The 19,266-nt window shown below is 41.6% G+C and overlaps 1 protein-coding gene across 2 annotated transcripts in view; it reads right to left on the bottom strand.

Moving 5' to 3' along the window:
* neto1l (neuropilin (NRP) and tolloid (TLL)-like 1, like) overlaps positions 1 to 19,266 on the bottom strand; it is a 172,512-nt gene that overhangs the window by 30,960 nt on the left and 122,286 nt on the right. For both annotated transcript variants that reach the window (XM_031796472.1, XM_020509044.2), the window contains exon 7: positions 3,147 to 3,375. In XM_031796472.1, the coding sequence (XP_031652332.1) occupies positions 3,147 to 3,375 (229 nt within the window). The remainder of the gene's footprint in view (positions 1 to 3,146; positions 3,376 to 19,266) is intronic.

Below are 19,266 nucleotides of genomic sequence, written 5' to 3'. Positions count from 1 at the left end.
CATAAACACAACCAGTCATGATGTTTTAATCTGATTGTCAAACAATCAAAGGCTCATGTAGGCTACTCAGGTACGTTCCATTACTCACAAATTAATTCCAGCAGCAAAACAGTGCTTGGTACAGCCGCCATTTGATAAATGGAAATAAATATTTGTTAAAACACCCAAAAATTTGATGATATTCGACGACTGTCATTATGTCTGCACTAGCCTGGATTGATGCGTCTTCAGCTGTCTGTGTGCGTCAGTCTCGGCTAGACATCTCTGCCTTGAAAATATGTCAGTGTTCTCCTTGAACCACAACGCATTTACAAGCCTATACCACCCGTTTTCAAGTCCATTCGCTCATTTTTTCATGCTGCTGACATGCGGTCATGATAAATAATGTTGTAATAGTCTACAGTTTCCTAGACATTTTGGTTGAATTATTGAGATAGGCTCATGTTTTACCAGTACGGCGTACCCTCACTATTTATTTTTGCCGGGATGCCTTACCGGACCGTATTGGTTTACTTTCACCCCTGTATATATCTATGTCTCCTTTCTGTGTTTGTGTTCTGTCTGTGTACGTGCGTGTGAGCTATGAAAGCTCTCAAACAGAATTGAGAGGGGATGTGAATACTATGGTTTCTGGGGGAAAAGCACATTTTGAGATTCAGTGAGTACTCACTTTGTCTCTCTCTCTCTCTCTCTCTCTTTTTGCTCTCCTCCCTCTCCCCCACTCATTCTCTCCCCCTCACACTGCCTCTCTATCGCGCCAAGATAGTTCAGTTACTGTAATATATCATTCCAAGGAAGAATCTTAGCTGCATGTGAATGGTGTGAATGACATGCCATCACTACCACATTCATATAGACCGAGTCAGACATTCTGTCTAAGGTACTGTAGCGTTTCCCTTATGAATGGATCATGAACAGGGTGAGAAGACTTAGTCACTCACTAGATGTCCACATTACAAAGGACAGCATTGGTGAGCAAGCAGTGAGCCCATAAACTACCCACTGGGCACAAACAAGTTGAATTACTGTTGTATCATCATCATTTGAAAATCTACGTGGAAATGTGACCATACTATATCACTCATACATCCTCAATGATGCTCTCTAGACCTAGTGTATATAGCACTTGTAATGTCATCAACAGGTTTTGTTTCAATTCAACCCAGAATTCAACAAAAAATAGACAATACAATAGGCTGAGGGTTTCAAGCTCTGGTTGATTTCAAATGTAATGATATTTAGTGATATTGAATTGTGTTTGGTTGTCAACGCAACCAAATATCAACATTTGAAAGATATTTATCTTCTGCTTGGATAGTTCCATCTGTGCCACTGACTTACTCTGGCTTTAATTCCAGTTTGTCTGCAAATGATTTTTAATTTAGTGTTATTCTTTAACTTAGATTTTTGGCTGAGATGGAGACATGAATCCAACATATTATTAACAATGATTAATTTGTAGGCAAACTGGAATTAAAGCCAGAGGAAGTCAGTGGCACAGATGGAACTATCCAAGCAGAAGATTAATCTCCTTCAAATGTTGACATTTGGTTGCATTGACAATTAAATATAACTTTTAAAATACAAGAAATAGCCTATTAATTTGTCAACACGTTAACAAATGATATGTTGGATTCACGTTTCCAACTCAACCAAAAATCTAAGTTAAGGAATGGGATTAAGCCAGTGGCTCAGATGATCAGATAATTGGCTCAGATCAAAGCAGTACATCTCCTTTAAATGTTGATATATGGTTGCATTGTCAACCAAACACAATTCAATATGACTTTTGTAATACACTAAATACAGTACATCTTACAAACTAATGTAACACTTTGAGGTTACTGTAACTATACGGTACATTTCTTATTATGTAATCCTACAACATGTGCATGTTCAAGATAGCATGCATAGGTTGTTGCAGGGGAGATTCTATTTTATTTCATCTTTATTTAACCAGGTAGGCCAGTTGAGGGGGAGATCTTCACAATTGCTTTAATAATCTGCACAGAATCTCAGATGGCATTGAACACTAACACCATGCACTTTTAATGTAATCTCAACTTCAATCCAAGTCACTTGGTTCTGCTATTTCGATGAAGCACAGTGATAACATATTGATCTGTTATATAAAAAAACAATTATCTGACATTGTATTTCCATTGGAATTTGGTTGTGCTTTTAGATGGTTTAAAGTGTAGTGATAACACACTAGAAATTCAGCAACTTTTGGCTGCTTTTTTTACTGAATGAATACAGGTTGTAATATCATTGATCAACGTTTCAACCAAATATTACCCAATTATCCATGTTGAAATGACGTGGTGTGCCCATTTGGTATTGTCCTAAGGGTACAGGTTAGGATCGATCGTTAAAATAAGATTAATCCTTGTACATCTTTTCATTCAAGAATGGCCAGATAATGAAGATCCTACCTCTGATACTTCGTTCATCCCCTTTTAACACTGCAGTGTAACAGCCCTGTGGCGATACACTCCCTAATGGAACGTTCCCTCTCCAGTCACGAGGAGCTGTTTAAACGCTCATAAAAGTAAATGAGATCGTTAGACTGCACCTCTGCCCACAGCGGTTTAGCCCAACCCATTCTCTCTCTCTCTATCTCTCAATGGACACGGCTATAAACGCGCTGATGAATCGACCACGCCCGTGTTTCTTTAATAGCCGCCACTAAAGAGAGACTACGGCTGGGTTGTTTTTATTTTCTGTTTATCGCTGCAGACATAGGGTTAGGGGGTCCAGTATAAGAGGTGGGGGACATTAATGTACCCGGTCTGTACCCTCCCCCATCCCAATGTACATCGTATATAGACTTGTTTATACTGTATTATTGACTGTATGCTTGTTTTACTCCATGTGTAACTCTGTGTTGTTGTATGTGTCGAACTGCTTTGCTTTATCTTGGCCAGGTCGCAATTGTAAATGAGAACTTGTTCTCAACTTGCCTACCTGGTTAAATAAAGGTGAAATAAAATTTAAAAAATTTAAAAAATGTTCCAGTAAATGTCTTTACTGTATGGCTTCTTGAAGATGATATTACTGTATGTGTGCGTGTGTGTGTGTGCGCGTGTGCACAAGCACATTTGTGTGTGTGAACGCATATGCATATAATATCAACAGTCCCTTACGTTCTTGGAAGGTGGTGAAGAGTATCCTGAAGCGGCTCCGGCGGCTTCCCTGGTCGGCCCACATCCTGATCACCCCCGTGGTGGACACCAGCATCACGTCGTTGGCCACCGTAGAGCAGAACTTGTTCTTCAGGTCCTCTACGGACGCACTGCCGTCGTACACCGCCACAAAGTTACGCTTACACTCATTACTGTTCTGCATCTCATAGTCCAGGAAACGCAGGTAGATCTGGGGTGGAGAGGACGTGGAGGAGAGTGAGGAGAGAGAGACAAGGGAAACGGGAGAGATTTGACAAGGAGAGGTGGAATAAAAATAGAATATAGGACAAATGGAGAAGGAAAAATAGCAAAGGAGTTTGACCAAGATAGACAGAGGATGAGGGATAGAGATGTCATGAGAAAGGGAGAAGGAGAAATGAGGAAGGGGGAGAAAGAAGTGTTTAGTCATTCCTCCAGGCTGTAGGTGTGTCACTGTCAGTCGTCACATCATCATTCAGTCACTGATATAGCAGTAAGCCTTGTAATGGAACTGCCTGAATAAGGTCACAGTCATTGCATTTACTTCAATCAAACCATGATAAACTTCCTCAAACCCACTGAGAGGAGCTCTTAGGTTTTCTCATCCATGTCTGTGGCTCTCGTAGATCAAACATGTGTCTTTATAAAACCTACAGTCATCCAGTGGTGTAAAGTATTAAAGTAAAAATACTTTAAAGTACTACTTAAGTAGTTTTTTGGGTTGTCTGTACTTTACTTTACTATTTATATTTTTCACAACTTTTACTTGTACTTTACTACATTCACTACATTCATAAAGAAAATAATATACTTTATCCCTGACACCCAAAAGTACTCTTTACATTTCATATGCTTAGCATGACAGGAAAATGGTCAAATTCACACACTTATCAAGTGAACATCCCTGATCATCCCTACTGCCTCTGATCTGGCGGACTCACTAAACACACATGCTTCTTTCGTAAATTATGTCTGAGTGTGCCCCTGGCTATCTGTAATTGATAAAAAATGCAAGAAAATGGTTCCGTCTGGTTTGCTTAATATAAGAAATGTGAACTAATTTATACTTTTACTTTTGATACTTAAGTATATTTAAAACCAAATACTTTTAGACTTTTACTCAAGTAGTATTTTACTGGGTGACTTTCACTTTTATTGAGTGATTTTGTATTAAGGTATCTTTACTTTTACTCAAGTATGACAATTGGGTACTTTTTCCACCACCGCAGTCATCACACTCAGCACTACTGAGAGATCAGAGAAGTTGAAGATGAATCATTCAACGGTTCACTCACTAGGCTACATACAGTATGATTGTAAGGCATGTCAACACATCACAGTCTTCCTGTCTCTCTTTGCCGGATTGTCTACAGACATTTGTGACGACCCTTATCACACAAATAGCAATGGAATAAAGCAAGAAATGCACTTGTTACCTTCTCACATCACTGCCAGCCAGACCGTTGAAATATTAACCATATTGTGATAATGAGGATCCTGTCTCACAGAAGGATCATAGGGCATAGAGTTTTCCCTAAGCGTATGACTTAACCAGGAAAAACTCCAGGCACTAGTTATGGACTCTCACTAAGGCCCCAGAGTTGTTCCTGGTTAGGTCTTGTGATCAGTAAAAACTCAGGCCCCTAGTTATAACCGCAACTTCCACTTCCACATAACAGCCTGACCAATCTCAGTTAGTCTGAATCCCTGTCTATAAATATGAACCACATATTTCATAATGACCCTTTCCCATAGCAGCTCTTCACTGTGAGGTTAACACTTCCTGACACCTCCAGCATCAGAGCCTGCCATTCGTTCATCAGACTGAGATTGGCCAATCACAGCTGCCGTTCTGGCCCGCTGCGCATAACGCCTACCATCATTAGCGTTAATGAGCTGCCGACTCGGGACGCGTGGTAGGGAAAGGTAAGGCTTTAACTGACAAACGGCACAGAAGCACAAAACTAATGGAGCCTGCAGTGTCAGCTCGGCTTCAACCAACAGATAAGTGGATAAGATAGGGAGAGGAAAAATCTCTCTCTCTCTGTGTCTCTCTCTGTGTCTCTCTGTCTGTCTCTCTCTCTCTCTCTCTCTCTCTCTCTCTCTCTCTCTCATGCCATTAGGAATTAATACAACTAAAGTAAATTTATGACCAATTTGCTTATTTGATGTGGAAATGGACTACATATTTTCTTTTGAGTATGTGTGTGTTTATGTGCGTGTAAGAGAGAGAGAGAAAAAGAGAGAGAGACCGAGAGAAAGAGGTGAGAAACTCACTTCGCTCTCTCTCTCTCTCTCTCTCTCTCTCTCTCTCTCATGCCACTAGGAGTTAAAACAACGAATGTCAGTTTATGACCAATTAAAGGATGTGACCATTCAAATAAAGTCATCCCACACAACATTGGTTAGCTAATCCCAAAGCGCCTCCCTGTCCACATGTTACTTTGAGCTAGTAATGAGATCGGTGTCGTAACCGAATTGTTTGTTTATATATCAGTATTGTTTGTTTCTATATCACATTTTAACACTATTATGGCTCTAGCCAGAAGTTTTGCTCTTCTTGCGTTTCTGATTTATTCTACAATTCAAACATGGAGATGATCCCAAACTCCCGTTCCACCTACACCGAAAGACGTGGATGGAAATCTTCACTTTCATATTGTGAACTTCGGCCATGAACAACTTTACCAGCACCTGATATCACCTTTCCTACGGGAACAGCTGAGCTGCTCGGTAAAGGTACACAGGAAACGCTGCAGTGCCCCTGAGACCGGTGTTAATTCCAACAATCTGCTTGTTACCTTCAGCCTGCTACTCTGTGTCGATGTACACCCCTGTCCTGGCCCAAACACCACAAAGCAAGCTTAAAAACCATGTCCAAACTGTGGTAAGACCGTAAGGAAGAATTCAAAAGCAGGGGCTTGTGACATTTGTGATTTGTTCGTTCACATAATGTATGGAGCTATCAAACCCTTGTCATATGATGAAGCTTAAGTCTAAAAGTAACATTTCGCTTGTTTACAATGTATGCTGTTTAAATGTATGCTGTTTAAAGGTATGCTGTTAAAATGTATGCTGTTAAAATGTATGCTGTTTAAATGTATGCTGTTTAAAGGTATGCTGTTAAAATGTATGCTGTTTAAATGTATGCTGTTTAAAGGTATGCTGTTTAAAGGTATGCTGTTTAAAGGTATGCTGTTTAAATGTATGCTGTTTAAATGTATGCTGTTTAAATGTATGCTGTTTAAAGGTATGCTGTTAAAATGTATGCTGTTAAAATGTATGCTGTTTAAAGGTATGCTGTTTAAAGGTATGCTGTTTAAATGTATGCTGTTTAAAGGTATGCTGTTTAAAGGTATGCTGTTTAAAGGTATGCTGTTTAAAGGTATGCTGTTTAAATGTATGCTGTTTAAATGTATGCTGTTTAAATACAATGCCAAACATTGGGATGCTGAACACAAGCAGGGATGATGAGTGCAATCTAGATGAGATTGTCGATGTATCAGCGGTGGGCACAGAAAATGACATGTTTGACTGTTTCAATCGGAGAGGACTTCATTTTATCTATGTGAACACACGGAGCCTGCTGCCGAAATTAGAGGAATTAAAACGCCTTGCTTCTAACACAGGGGCTGCAGTAGTTGCTGTGACTGTGACATGGCTCGATGGGTCAATTGAGGACGATGAGGTTGAGCTACCGGGTCATAGCATTCATAGAATTGACCCGAAACGGTGGCGGCGTGTGTGTTTTTACAAGGAATGATGTGCATTTTAACCCTCGTTCAGGTCTGAAAATGGATGGTCTTGAGGTTGCATGGGTAGATATACTTCTTCCTACATGTCGTCCTATACTTGTTGGTGTGGGCTATCGGCCTCCTAAGCAGAATCATTTCTATGATTTACTTGAATCTAATTGCTGTGATCACAATGTATTGGCTGATAGAGAATTAATTCTGCTTGGCGATATTAATAGAAATGTGCAGTTATCACCCCAGAGAAGTACACTAGTAAATGCCCTGTATATCTTTAATCAGTTATTTGGTCTAAAACAACTGATTGTTGAGCCAACCCGGGTGTATTGACAGCAAATCAACTTTGGATTTGATTATTGTATCAGATCAAGAGAACATCTGTCAGTCTTAAATATTGGTTTACGTGATCATATGGTAACCTACTGAACCCGTAAGAAATCCAAAATGCTACTAGAGCCAGGTAATAAATACATGAAGGTACGGTCTATGAAACAATATTCAAAAGAACGTTTTGTAGAAGTACTTGGAATTTTGGATTGGTCTCATGTATTAAACCGTGATGATGTTGATCACTCTTGTTATATTTTTAAAGATCTGTTTCTGTCTGCACTCGACTCTCTGGCTCCGATGAAACAAATTAGAATCAAACAGCAGTCAGGGAAATGGACCACTTCCGAGATCTTAAGCAAAAGGGATCGCTCCCTGGCCAGATTCAGAAGGACAAATCTACAACAAGATGATGATTTATTAACTGTAGAAACCAGGCAAGATACAAAATGGATAAGGCCAAATTCCAACATTATATAGACACAGTCTATGACAACTTACATCAGCCTCGTAAACTGTGGAAAATTTTAAAGGACACTCGCTCAAAATCTCTCCATAAGGTAAAATCCTGTAGTATTGGCCTGGATATTGATTACAGTGCCTTGCGAAAGTATTCGGCCCCCTTGAACTTTGCGACCTTTTGCCACATTTCAGCCTTCAAACATAAAGATCTAAAACTGTATTTTTTGTGAAGAATCAACAACAAGTGGGACACAATCATGAAGTGGAACGACATTTATTGGATATTTCAAACTTTTTTAACAAATCAAAAACTGAAAAATTGGGCGTGCAAAATTATTCAGCCCCTTTACTTTCAGTGCAGCAAACTCTCTCCAGAAGTTCAGTGAGGATCTCTGAATGATACAATGTTGACCTAAATGACTAATTATGATTTGGGGCTGCAGGGTAGCCCTATGGTTAGAGCGGTGGACTAGTAACCAGAACGTTACAAGTTCAAACCCCCGAGCTGACAACGTACAAATCTGTCGTTCAGCCCCTGAACAGGCAGTTAACCCACTGTTCCTAGGCCGTCATTGAAAATAAGAATTTGTTCTTAACTGACTTGCCTAGTCAAATAAAGGTAAAATACATTTTAAAAAATTCAGAAACTTTCAACCGGTTCTCCACATTAAGCAGCGAGTCGGAGTCCGAGGTCTTTCTCTGGTCTCTACTCCTCCCATTACGGGGTCTGAGACACCGAAGCCTCCCGCCATTAGCTCTGACAAATTGAAAACCCTAGTCATTGGCGACTCCATTACCCGTGTAGCTATTCCCCGTGTATTCCCCGTGTAGCTATTCCCTGTGTATTACCCGTGTAGCTATTCTCTGTGTATTCCCCGTGTATTCCCCGTGTAGCTATTCCCTCCGCAAGGCAATCAAACAAGCTAAGCGTCGGTATAGAGACAAAGTAGAGTTGCAATTCAACGGCTCAGAAACAAGAGGTATGTGGCAGGTTCTACAGTCTATCACGGATTACAAAAAGAAAACCAGCCCCGTCGCGGACCAGGATGTCTTGCTCCCAGACAGACTAAATAACTTTTTTGCTCGCTTTGAGGACAATACAGTGCCACTCTACACGGCCCGCTACCAATACCTGCAGGCTCTCCTTCACTGCAGCCGACGTGAGAAAAACATTTAAACGTGTTAAGCCTCGCAAGGCTGCAGGCCCAGACGGCATCCCCAGCCGCGTCCTCAGAGCATGCGCAGACCAGCTGGCTGGTGTGTTTACGGACATATTCAATCAATCCTTATCCCAGTCGGCTGTTCCCACATGCTTCAAGAGGGCCACCATTGTTCCTGTTCCCAAGAAAGCTAAGGTAACTGAGCTAAACGACTACCACCCCGTAGCACTCACTTCCGTCATCATGAAGTGCTTTGAGAGACTAGTCAAGGACCATATCACCTCCACCCTACCTGACACCCTAGACCCACTCCAATTTGGAGACGACGCAATCACAACCACACTGCACACTGCCCTAACCCATCTGGACAAGAGGAATGCTGTTCAACGACTACAGCTCAGCATTTAACACCATAGTACCCTCCAAACTCGTCATCAAGCTCGAGACCCTGGGTCTCGACACCGCCCTGGGCAACTGGGTACTGGACTTCCTGACGGGCCGCCCCCAGGTGGTGAGGGTAGGTAACAACATCTCCACCCCGCTGATCCTCAACACTGGGGCCCCACAAGGGTGCGTTCTGAGCCCTCTCCTGTACTCCCTGTTCACCCACGACTGCGTAGCCACGCACGCCTCCAACTCAATCAAGTTTGCGGACGACATTACAGTGGTGGGATTGATTACCAACAACAACGAGACGGCCTACAGGGAGGAGGTGAGGGCCCTCGGAGTGTGGTGTCAGGAAAATAACCTCACACTCAACGTCAACAAAACAAAGGAGATGATTGTGGACTTCAGGAAACAGCAGAGGGAGCACCCCCCTATCCACATCGATGGGACAGTAGTGGAGAGGGTAGTAAGTTTTAAGTTCCTCGGCGTACACATCACGGGCAAACTGAATTGGTCCACCCACACAGAAAGCGTTGTGAAGAAGGCACAACAGCACCGCTTCAACCACAGGAGGCTGAAGAAATTCGGCTTGTCACCAAAAGCACTCACAAACTTCGACAGATGCCCAATCGAGAGCATCCTGTCCGGCTGTATCACCGCCTGGTACGGCAACTGCTCCGCTCCCACGACCGCAAGAGGTCTCCAGAGGGTAGTGAGGTCTGCACAACGCATCACCGGGGGCAAACTACCTGCCCTCCAGGACACCTACACCACCCGATGTCACAGGAAGGCCATAAAGATCATCAAGGACAACAACCACCCGAGCCACTGTCTGTTCACCCCGCTATCATCCAGAAGGCGAGGTCAGTACAGGTGCATCAAAGCAGGGACCGAAAGACTGAAAAACAGCTTCTATCTCAAGGCCATCAGACTGCAGCCACCACTAACATTGAGTGGCTGCTGCCAACATACTGACTCAACTCCAGCCACTTTAATAATGGAAATTGTTGTAAAAATGTATCACTAGCCACTTTAAACAATGCCACTTAATATAATGTTTACATACCCTACATTACTCATCTCATATGCATATACTGTACTCATTTAAACTGCTGCATCTTGCCATCTTTATGTAATACATGTATCACTAGCCACTTTAAACTATGCCACTTTATGTTTATATACCCTACATTACTCATCTCATATGTATATACTGTACTCTATACCATCTACTGCATCTTGCCTATGCCGTTCTGTACCATCACTCATTCATATATCTTTATCCCTTTAATCTTGTGTGTATAAGGTAGTAGTTGTGGAATTGTTAGGTTAGATTACTCGTTGGTTATTACTGCATTGGCGCCACACAAAACTGGGGCGGCAGGGTAGCCTAGTGGTTAGACAGTTGGACTATTAACCGGAAGGTTGCAAGTTCAAACCCCCGAGCTGACAAGGTACAAATATGTTGTTCTGCCCCTGAACAGGCAGGTTAGCCACTGTTTCTAGGCCGTCATTGAAAATAAGAATTTGTTCTTAACTGGAACTAGAAGCACAAGCATTTCGCTACACTCGCATTAACATCTGCTAACTGTGTGACAAATAACATTTGATTTATTAGACTTAAAATGAATCATCCAGCGATCATACATTATATACCAGGGGCTACCGACGTTAAATCTAATCTGAAGATGTTGCTAAAGCTAAAACTGGCGAGAGTATAGGGATATTGTTATCCACGTCGGCACCAACGATGTTAGGATGAAACCGTCAGAGGTCACCAAGCGCAACATAGCTTCAGCGTGTAAATCAGTTAGAAAGATGTGTCGGCATTGAGTAATTGTCTCTGTCCCCCTCCCAGTTAGGTGGAGTGATGAGCTCTACAGCAGTCTCACAACTCAATCGCTGGTTGAAAACTGTTTTCTGCCCCTCCCAAATGATAGAATTTGTAGATAATTGGCCCTCTTTCTGGGACTCACCCACAAACAGGACCAAGCCTGGCCTGTTGAGGAGTGACGGACTACATCCTAGCTGGAGGGGTGCTCTCATCTTATCTACGAACATAGACAGGGCTCTAACTCCCCTAGCTCCACAATGAAATAGGGTGCAGGCCAGGCAGCAGGCTGTTAGCCAGCCTAGTGGAGTCTGCCACTAGCACAGTCAGAGTAGTCAGCTCAGCTATCCCCATTGGAACAGTGTCTGTGCCTCGACCTAGGTTTGGCAAAATTAAACATGGCGGTGTTTGCTTTAGCAATCTCACTGGAATAAAGACCTCCTCCATTCCTGCCATTATTGAAAGAGATTGTGATACCTCACATCTCAAAATAGGGCTACTTAATATTTAAGATAGCAAATTTCAATAAAAAATGTAAAACAGTTTCGTCTTTTGAGCTTCTAGTCATGAAATCTATGCAGCCTACTCAATCACTTTATATAGCTACTGTTTACAGGCCTCCTAGGCCATATACAGCATTCCTCACTGAGTTCCCTGAATTCCTATCGGACCTTGTAGCAGATAATATGCTAATTTTTGTTGACTTTAATATTCACATGAAAAAGTCCACAGACCCACTCCAAAAGGCTTTTGGAGCCATCATTGACTCAGTGGGTTTTGTCCAACATGTCTCTGGACCTACTCACTGCCACAGTCATACTCTGGACCTAGTTGTGTCCCATGGAATAAATGTTGTGGATCTTAATGTTTTTCCTCATAATCCTGGACTATCGGACCACCATTTTATTACATTTGCAATCGCAACAAATAATCTGCTCAGACCCCAACCAAGGTGCTATAAATTCTCAGACAACCCAAAGATTCCTTGATGCCCTTCCAGACTCCCTCTGCCTACCCAAGGACGTCAGAAGACAAAAATCAGTTAACCACCTAACTGAGGAACTCAATTTAACCTTGCGTAATACCCTAGATGCAGTTGCACCCCTAAAAACTAAAAACATTTGTCATAAGAAACTAGCTCCCTGGTATACAGAAAATACCAGAGCTCTGAAGCTTCCAGAAAATTGGAACAGAAATGGCGCCACACCAAACTGGAAGTCTTCCGACTAGTTTGGAAAGACAGTACCGTGCAGTATCGAAGAGCCCTCACTGCTGCTCGATCATCCTATTTTTCCAACTTAATTGAGGAAAATAAGAACAATCCAAAATTTATTTTTGATACTGTTGCAAAGTTAACTAAAAAGCAGCAATCCCCAAGAGAGGATGGCTTTCACTTCAGCAGTAATACATTTGTAAACTTCTTTGAGGAAAAGATCATGATCATTTGAAAGCAAATTACGGACTCCTCTTTAAATCTGAGTATTCCTCCAAAGCTCAGTTGTACGGAGTCTGCACAACTCTGCCAGGACCTAGGATCAAGGGAGACACTCAAGTGTTTTAGTACTATATCTCTTGACACAATGAGGAAAATAATCATGGCCTCTACACCTTCAAGCTGCATACTGGACCGTATTCCAACTAAACTACTGAAAGAGCTGCTCCCTGTGCTTGGCCCTCCTATGTTGAACATAATAAACGGCTCTCTATCCACTGGATCTGTACCAAACTCACTAAAAGTGGCAGTAATAAAGCCTCTCATGAAAAAGTCAAACCTTGACCCAGAAAATATTTTTAAAACTATCGGCCTATATCGAATCTCCCATTCCTCTCAAAATGTTTAGAAAAAGCTGTTGCACAGCAACTCACTGCCTTCCTGAAGACAAACAATGTATACGCAATACTTCAGTCTGGTTTTAGACCCCACCATAGCACTGAGACTGCACTTGTGAAGGTGGTAAATTGCCTTTTAATGGCGTCAGACCGATGCTCTGCATCTGTCCTCGTGCTCCTGGACCTTAGTGCTGCTTTTGATACCATCGATCACCACATTCTTTTGGAGAGATTGGAAACCCAAATTGGTCTACACGGACAAGTTCTGGCCTGTTTTAGATCTTATCTGCCGGAAAGATATCAGTTTGTCTCTGTGGATGGTTTGTCCTCTGACAAATCAACTGTACATTTCGGTGTTCCTCAAGGTTCCATTTTAGGACCACTATTGTTTTCACTATATATTTTACATCTTGGGGATGTCATTCGGAAACATAATGTTAACTTTCACTGTTATGCGGATGACACACAGCTGTACATTTTGATGAAACATGGTGAAGCCCCCAAAATTGCCCTCACTGGAAGCCTGTGTTTCAGACATAAGGAAGTGGATGGCTGCAAACTTTCTACTTTTAAACTCGGACAAAACAGAGATGCTTGTTCTAGGTCCCAAGAAACAAAGAGATCTTCTGTTGAATCTGACAATTAATGTTGATGGTTGTACGGTCGTCTCAAATAAAACTGTGAAGGACCTCTGCGTTACTCTGGACCCTGATCTCTCTTTTGACGAACATATCAAGACTGTTTCAAGGACAGCTTTTTCCATCTACGTAACATTGCAAAAATCTGACATTTTTGGTCCAAAAATGATGCAGAAAAATGAATCCATGCTTTTGTCACTTCTAGGTTAGACTACTGCAATGCTCTACTTTCCGGCTACCCGGATAAAGCACAAAATAAACTTCAGTTAGTGCTAAATATGGCTGCTAGAATCCTGACTAGAATCCCAAAATTGTATCATATTACTCCAGTGCTAGCCTCTCTACACTGGCTTCCTGTTAAGGCAAGGGCTGATGTCAAGGTTTTACTGCTAACTGACAAAGCATTACATTGGCTTGCTCCTACCTATCTTTCTGATTTGGTCCTGCCATACATACCTACACGTACGCTACGATCACAAGACGCAGGCCTCCTAATTGTCCCTAGAATTTCTAAGCAAACAGCTGGAGGCAGAGCTTTCTCCTATAGAGCTCCATTTTTATGGAATGGTCTGCCTACCCATGTGAGAGACGCAGACTCGGTCTCAACCTTTAAGTCTTTATTGAAGAATCATCTCTTCAGTAGGTCCTATGATTGAGTGTAGTCTGGCTCAGGAGTGTGAAGGTGAATGGAAAGGCACTGGAGCAACAAACCACCCTTGCTGTCTCTGCTTGGCCGGTTCCCCTCTCTCCACGGGGATTCTCTGCCTCTAACCCTATTACAGGGGCTGAGTCACTGGCCTACTGGTGCTCTTCCATGCCGTCCCTAGGAGGGGTGCGTCACTTTTTGGGTTGAGTCACTGACGTTGTCTTCCTGTCTGGGTTGGCACCCCCCCTTGGGTTGTGCCGTGGCGGAGATCTTTGTGGGCTATACTCGGCCTTGTCCCAGGATGGTAGGTTGGTGGTTGAAGATATCCCTCTAGTGGTGTGGAGGCTGTGCTTTGGCAAAGTGGGTGGTGTTATATCCTGCCTGTTTGGCCCTGTCCGGGGGTATCATCGGATGGGGCCACAGTGTCTCCTGACCCCTCCTGTCTCAGCCTCCAGTATTTATACTGCAGTAGTTTATGTGTCGGGGGGCTAGGGTTAGTCTGTTATATCTGGAGTATTTATCCAGTCCAGTCTTATCCGGTATCCTGTGTGAGTATGCTCTCTCTAATTCTCTATTTCTCTCTTTTTTCTTTCTCTCTCTTGGAGGACCTGAGCCCTATGATCATGCCTCAGGACTACCTGGCATGATGACTCCTTGCTGTCCCAGTCCACCTGGCCGTGCTGACCTGTTGCACCCTCAACAACCACTGTGATTACTATTATTTGACCATGCTGGTCATTTATGAACATTTGAACATTTTGGCCATGTTCTGTTATAATCTCTACCCGGCACAGCCAGAAGAGGACTGACCATAGCCTGGTTCCTCTCTAGGTTTCTTTCTAGGCTTTGGCCTTTCTAGGGAGTTTTTCCTAGCCACCGTGCTTCTACACCTGCATTGTTTGCTGTTTGGGGTTTTAGGCTGGGTTTCTGTACAGCACTTTGAGATATCAGCTGATGTAATAAGGGCTAGATAAATACATTTGATTTGATTTGATGGATAACCTTCTTGCAAGATTCATAAAGGATAGTGCTTTTGTCACTGCTAAAATGATATTGTAAACCTTTCTATTAGTAGTGGTACATTTCCCAAGGATCTCAAAACAGCCCAGGTGGTTTCACTCCACAAGAAGAGCAGAAAAAAAATGTAGGAAACTATCCTCAGCACCTTATCCAAATTTGTTGAAATATTAGTTTTTAATCAACTTGAGGGATACCTTCTTGAGCACAAACTTCTTTATGAACTACAATCTGGCTATAGAACAGCTCATTCCACTGATACTTGCCTTATCCACTTTTTTGATCACATTAAGCAGGAAAGTGAGAAGGGGAACTATACAGGTATGGTCATGTTAGACTTGCAAAACGTTTTTGACACTGTGGACCATGATGTTCTCCTGATGAAACTGAAATGCATAGGTCTAAATTATGTAGCAGTGAATTGGTTTAGGTCTTATCTGACCAACAGAACACAAGTATGTAATGTTGGTGATGTTCTGTCAGAGGCCAAAGAAATATCCTGTGGAGTACCGCAGGGATCCATTTTAGGGCCTCTTATTTCTTATATATGTTAATGATATGCCAGATACAGTAAAGTGTAAACTCCTGCTTTATGCTGATGATTCAGCCATACTGGTATGAGGGAAGGAGTCCACAGTTTACATAGTGGAGACCCTGAGTAAGGAATCACATTTTGATGGAGGTTGGTTGTTTGACAACAAATTGTCACTACATCTGGGAACAACTGAATTGATTTTGTTTGGAACAAAATGTAGATTGCTTAGGGCTGACAAGATAAAGGTAAACTGTGCAGGCAAGGAGATTGAATCTAAAACAAGTGAATCTTTTCGTGGTGTGTCCCTAGATCAATCCCTTTCTGGAGACCTGATTGCTGCTAAAATACTTTCTAAAATAGCGAACAAATAGAAATGTTGATATCGTAACACTAGGTATTTTAACATTAAAGTTAACAAACTGTTTGTCTCAACCTTGATTCAGTGTCATGTTGATTATGCCTGCTCTGCTTGGTATAGTGGGCTATCAAAAAAAGCTGAAAAAGAGAATGCAGGTCATGCAAAATAATGTTATCAGGTATATGCTGAATGTCCCCCCTAGGATGCACATAGGGGTACAGGAGTTCCAGGAGGTGGGTTTGTTGGACCAACTTAAACTTAATCATGTGTTTGACATCTCAAACGTTACAATAAAAAACATATTGATATGGTCTATAACCAATACAGTCACAATACCAGAGCTAGTGCTATGTCTTGTAAAATCCCAAGAGTAAACAACATACATACAGGCATTTGTCTATGGAATAGCCTTCCCTTGGAGTAAAAAGTTGAAATTGCTTTAAAAAGCAGGCAAAGGTTTTCATTTGGACAATGTTGTCTAAGTAATGGAAACCACTCCACTGCCCCTTATGCCCCCTACTGCTGGTCAGGTGTATTATTTGAAGGATCGGTATGATGGGCAATTAATAGCTGATTTTTAAGGTTAGGGAAAAGTGCAGTGAATAGTGTCACTTTTTAGGATGTCAATATAAATGAATGTATTTATGGTTGTTTGTAATTTTGTCTTGCCTTTTAATCATTAAATGTGTTATTGTTTTTACACTGAGCACCACTTTGGAAACAAGTGTTTTAATTAATACTTTCAAGTGATATCCTCTGGTTCCACATTGTCCATTTTGTTGTATATGTCTGTTACCCAAAATAAATTCCATTCAATATCATATTTCTACTAAGCACCACAGCTTGGGGTTTGTCCTTCAGACCTTCAAAACTAAAGACAGTCCACTGAGAATCCCTTTGTGCAGCTCTCCAGGTATAAACCATGCATCTGGTACTCCTAAATGGGCTGGGCATTTACCTGCCATTAAAGAACAGGACATATGATCATACATGAGCTACGAAAGCTCCAATCCATCCCACTCTGCAGGGCTGAGATACGGAGACCTAACGCATAGGCTTTATCAAGAGCCTGGCATTGCCTAGCATCTGGGTAGGAAGGTATAGGACAATGAATATGCCTGGTATTTTCTTCCACTTGTGCCTTCAACAAGGAGAGATTTAGTGGGTATTGATGGATGTGGCCGGCCCAATCTCTTTCCCTCTCTGCATCACTCTCTCTCTCCTTTTCCCCTTTTCTCCCTCTCTAATACAGATGAATAAAAATCTGTTTTTTGCATCGTGCCGTCCAAGCCAAGCTCTCCGAACTAGTCAATGATTGTGAATTATTAGTCGCTGGATTACATCATGAAGCCTAATGAAGGCCATGGATCAGGCAGATACAATCACAGTGCTGTGTCATGCGGGAATCGCCTTCCTAGTGAAAACAGGCCAGAGGAACCAAAGCATCCAATAATGACGCGGCATCTATTACGGACTAGAACAGCAAAAGATCAAAAGAATTGGAAGAAAAGGATTTGACTCAGCCAAAAATGAGTCTGAAAACCAACTGTTTTATAGAATGACAATATTTATCTTTCTGCCATTATTTCGATGGGATGATGCAAAGCAATCGGGTAAGAAAACAAACACCAAGGTATTATAGAAATACCCACAGATGAAGCAAAGAGAAGTGCTGTTTTGGTGCAAAACACTAATCCTTGAGGGCTGCAGTGTAAACATGTTTATTTTATTTTTACATTTCCTTCCCCAGCAGGAAGGGAGGAGCTGAGAGACGTCACTTTGATGAAGTGAAGGAAAACAAGAGAAGCCGGACTGCAAACTCAGGTAAGGCGAGGGAAAGAGATTTATTTTGCCTTTTGTACTTTAATCATTTGCACATCGTTACAACACTGTATTTATACATAATACGACATTTGTAATGTCTTTATTCTTTTGGAACTTCTGTGAGTTTAATCTTTATTGTTCATTTGTATTGTTTATTTCACTTTTGTATATTATCTACTTCACTTGTTTTGGCAATGTTAACATATGTTTCTCATGCCAATAAAGCCCCTTGAATTGAAATGTAATTGAATTGAGAGACAGAGAGAGATAGAGAGAGGGAAAGATAGAGAGACAGAGACAGAGCAGAGAAAGAGAGAGAGTGAGCAAGAGGAAGAAAGCATACAATCTGAGTAAATGTATCATAGTGACTACTTTAAATATAGCAAAGGCTAAATCCTGGCTTGAAATAACCAGGTTATTTTCAATCATGTAGCCAAGTGAACCGAATAATTACTGAAAGGGTGATGTACACGGGTATCAAGTTATGACCACGACGTCCTTCTATAGTTTGTCTGTTATTGTGTTGCAGATATGTGACTCGTTTCAGCAAACTAGGCGTATGTCGCAAGTCACGACTTCACAGGAGAGGCATTTTAACGTTTATTTCTATTTTCTATCAAAATGCATTCATTGGCAGAAATGCCTTCTGGAACATTTGAACTTCCATTTGTCTTAATAACAAATGTGTACACCATTTGTAAATACAAATAAAGTTGTTAAACTACGAGCCTAGTGGGTTTAACCACAGAAAAAGACAGGAAAAAAGACAGACAAGACATTATCCCGCTAGCCATAATTGGCTGAGATAATGAATGGGCTAGAGATGCGGACAGATGAGTTTCGGATTGGTCTGCCATGTAGCATCTTCTGTCTATAAAATGACCTGCTCGTTATATGTAGATAATCCTTTCTACTGCAGTTCTTTCGAAAGATATAACGTTAGCCACGGAGAACTGAAAATGTTTTGCTAATGCTCTAAATAACATAAATAAATAGCTCTAAATAACATTACTGCCATGAATTTATCAGGCGATATCGACAAAGGACAGTGGGAAAAAGTTGTGTCGGACTACTTTCAGGAGGACGATCGTAACATGCTGATTCTCTCTCTCTGAAAATGAATCAGACGATGAGGAAATCCCTGATTTAAGTAAAAGCATTTTCATTGAAGAAGACATTGTAGTGTCTTCTGATGACAGCGAGGGAGAAGAAACGGTGGTCAACAGTGTTGTTGTCACGGAAGAAGTTGACTGAGTTTTGAAATCAGTGGAATGTCTAGTAGAAGAAATATCTGATTCTTATGGCATTGCCCACGGTCAGTGTGAATATAGATAG

Source organism: Oncorhynchus kisutch, linkage group LG18 (genome assembly GCF_002021735.2).
Source record: "Oncorhynchus kisutch isolate 150728-3 linkage group LG18, Okis_V2, whole genome shotgun sequence".
Taxonomy (NCBI): Eukaryota; Metazoa; Chordata; class Actinopteri; order Salmoniformes; family Salmonidae; genus Oncorhynchus; species Oncorhynchus kisutch.
Note: the sequence above shows the minus strand (reverse complement) of the source record. Positions and strands in the feature narration are given on the sequence as shown.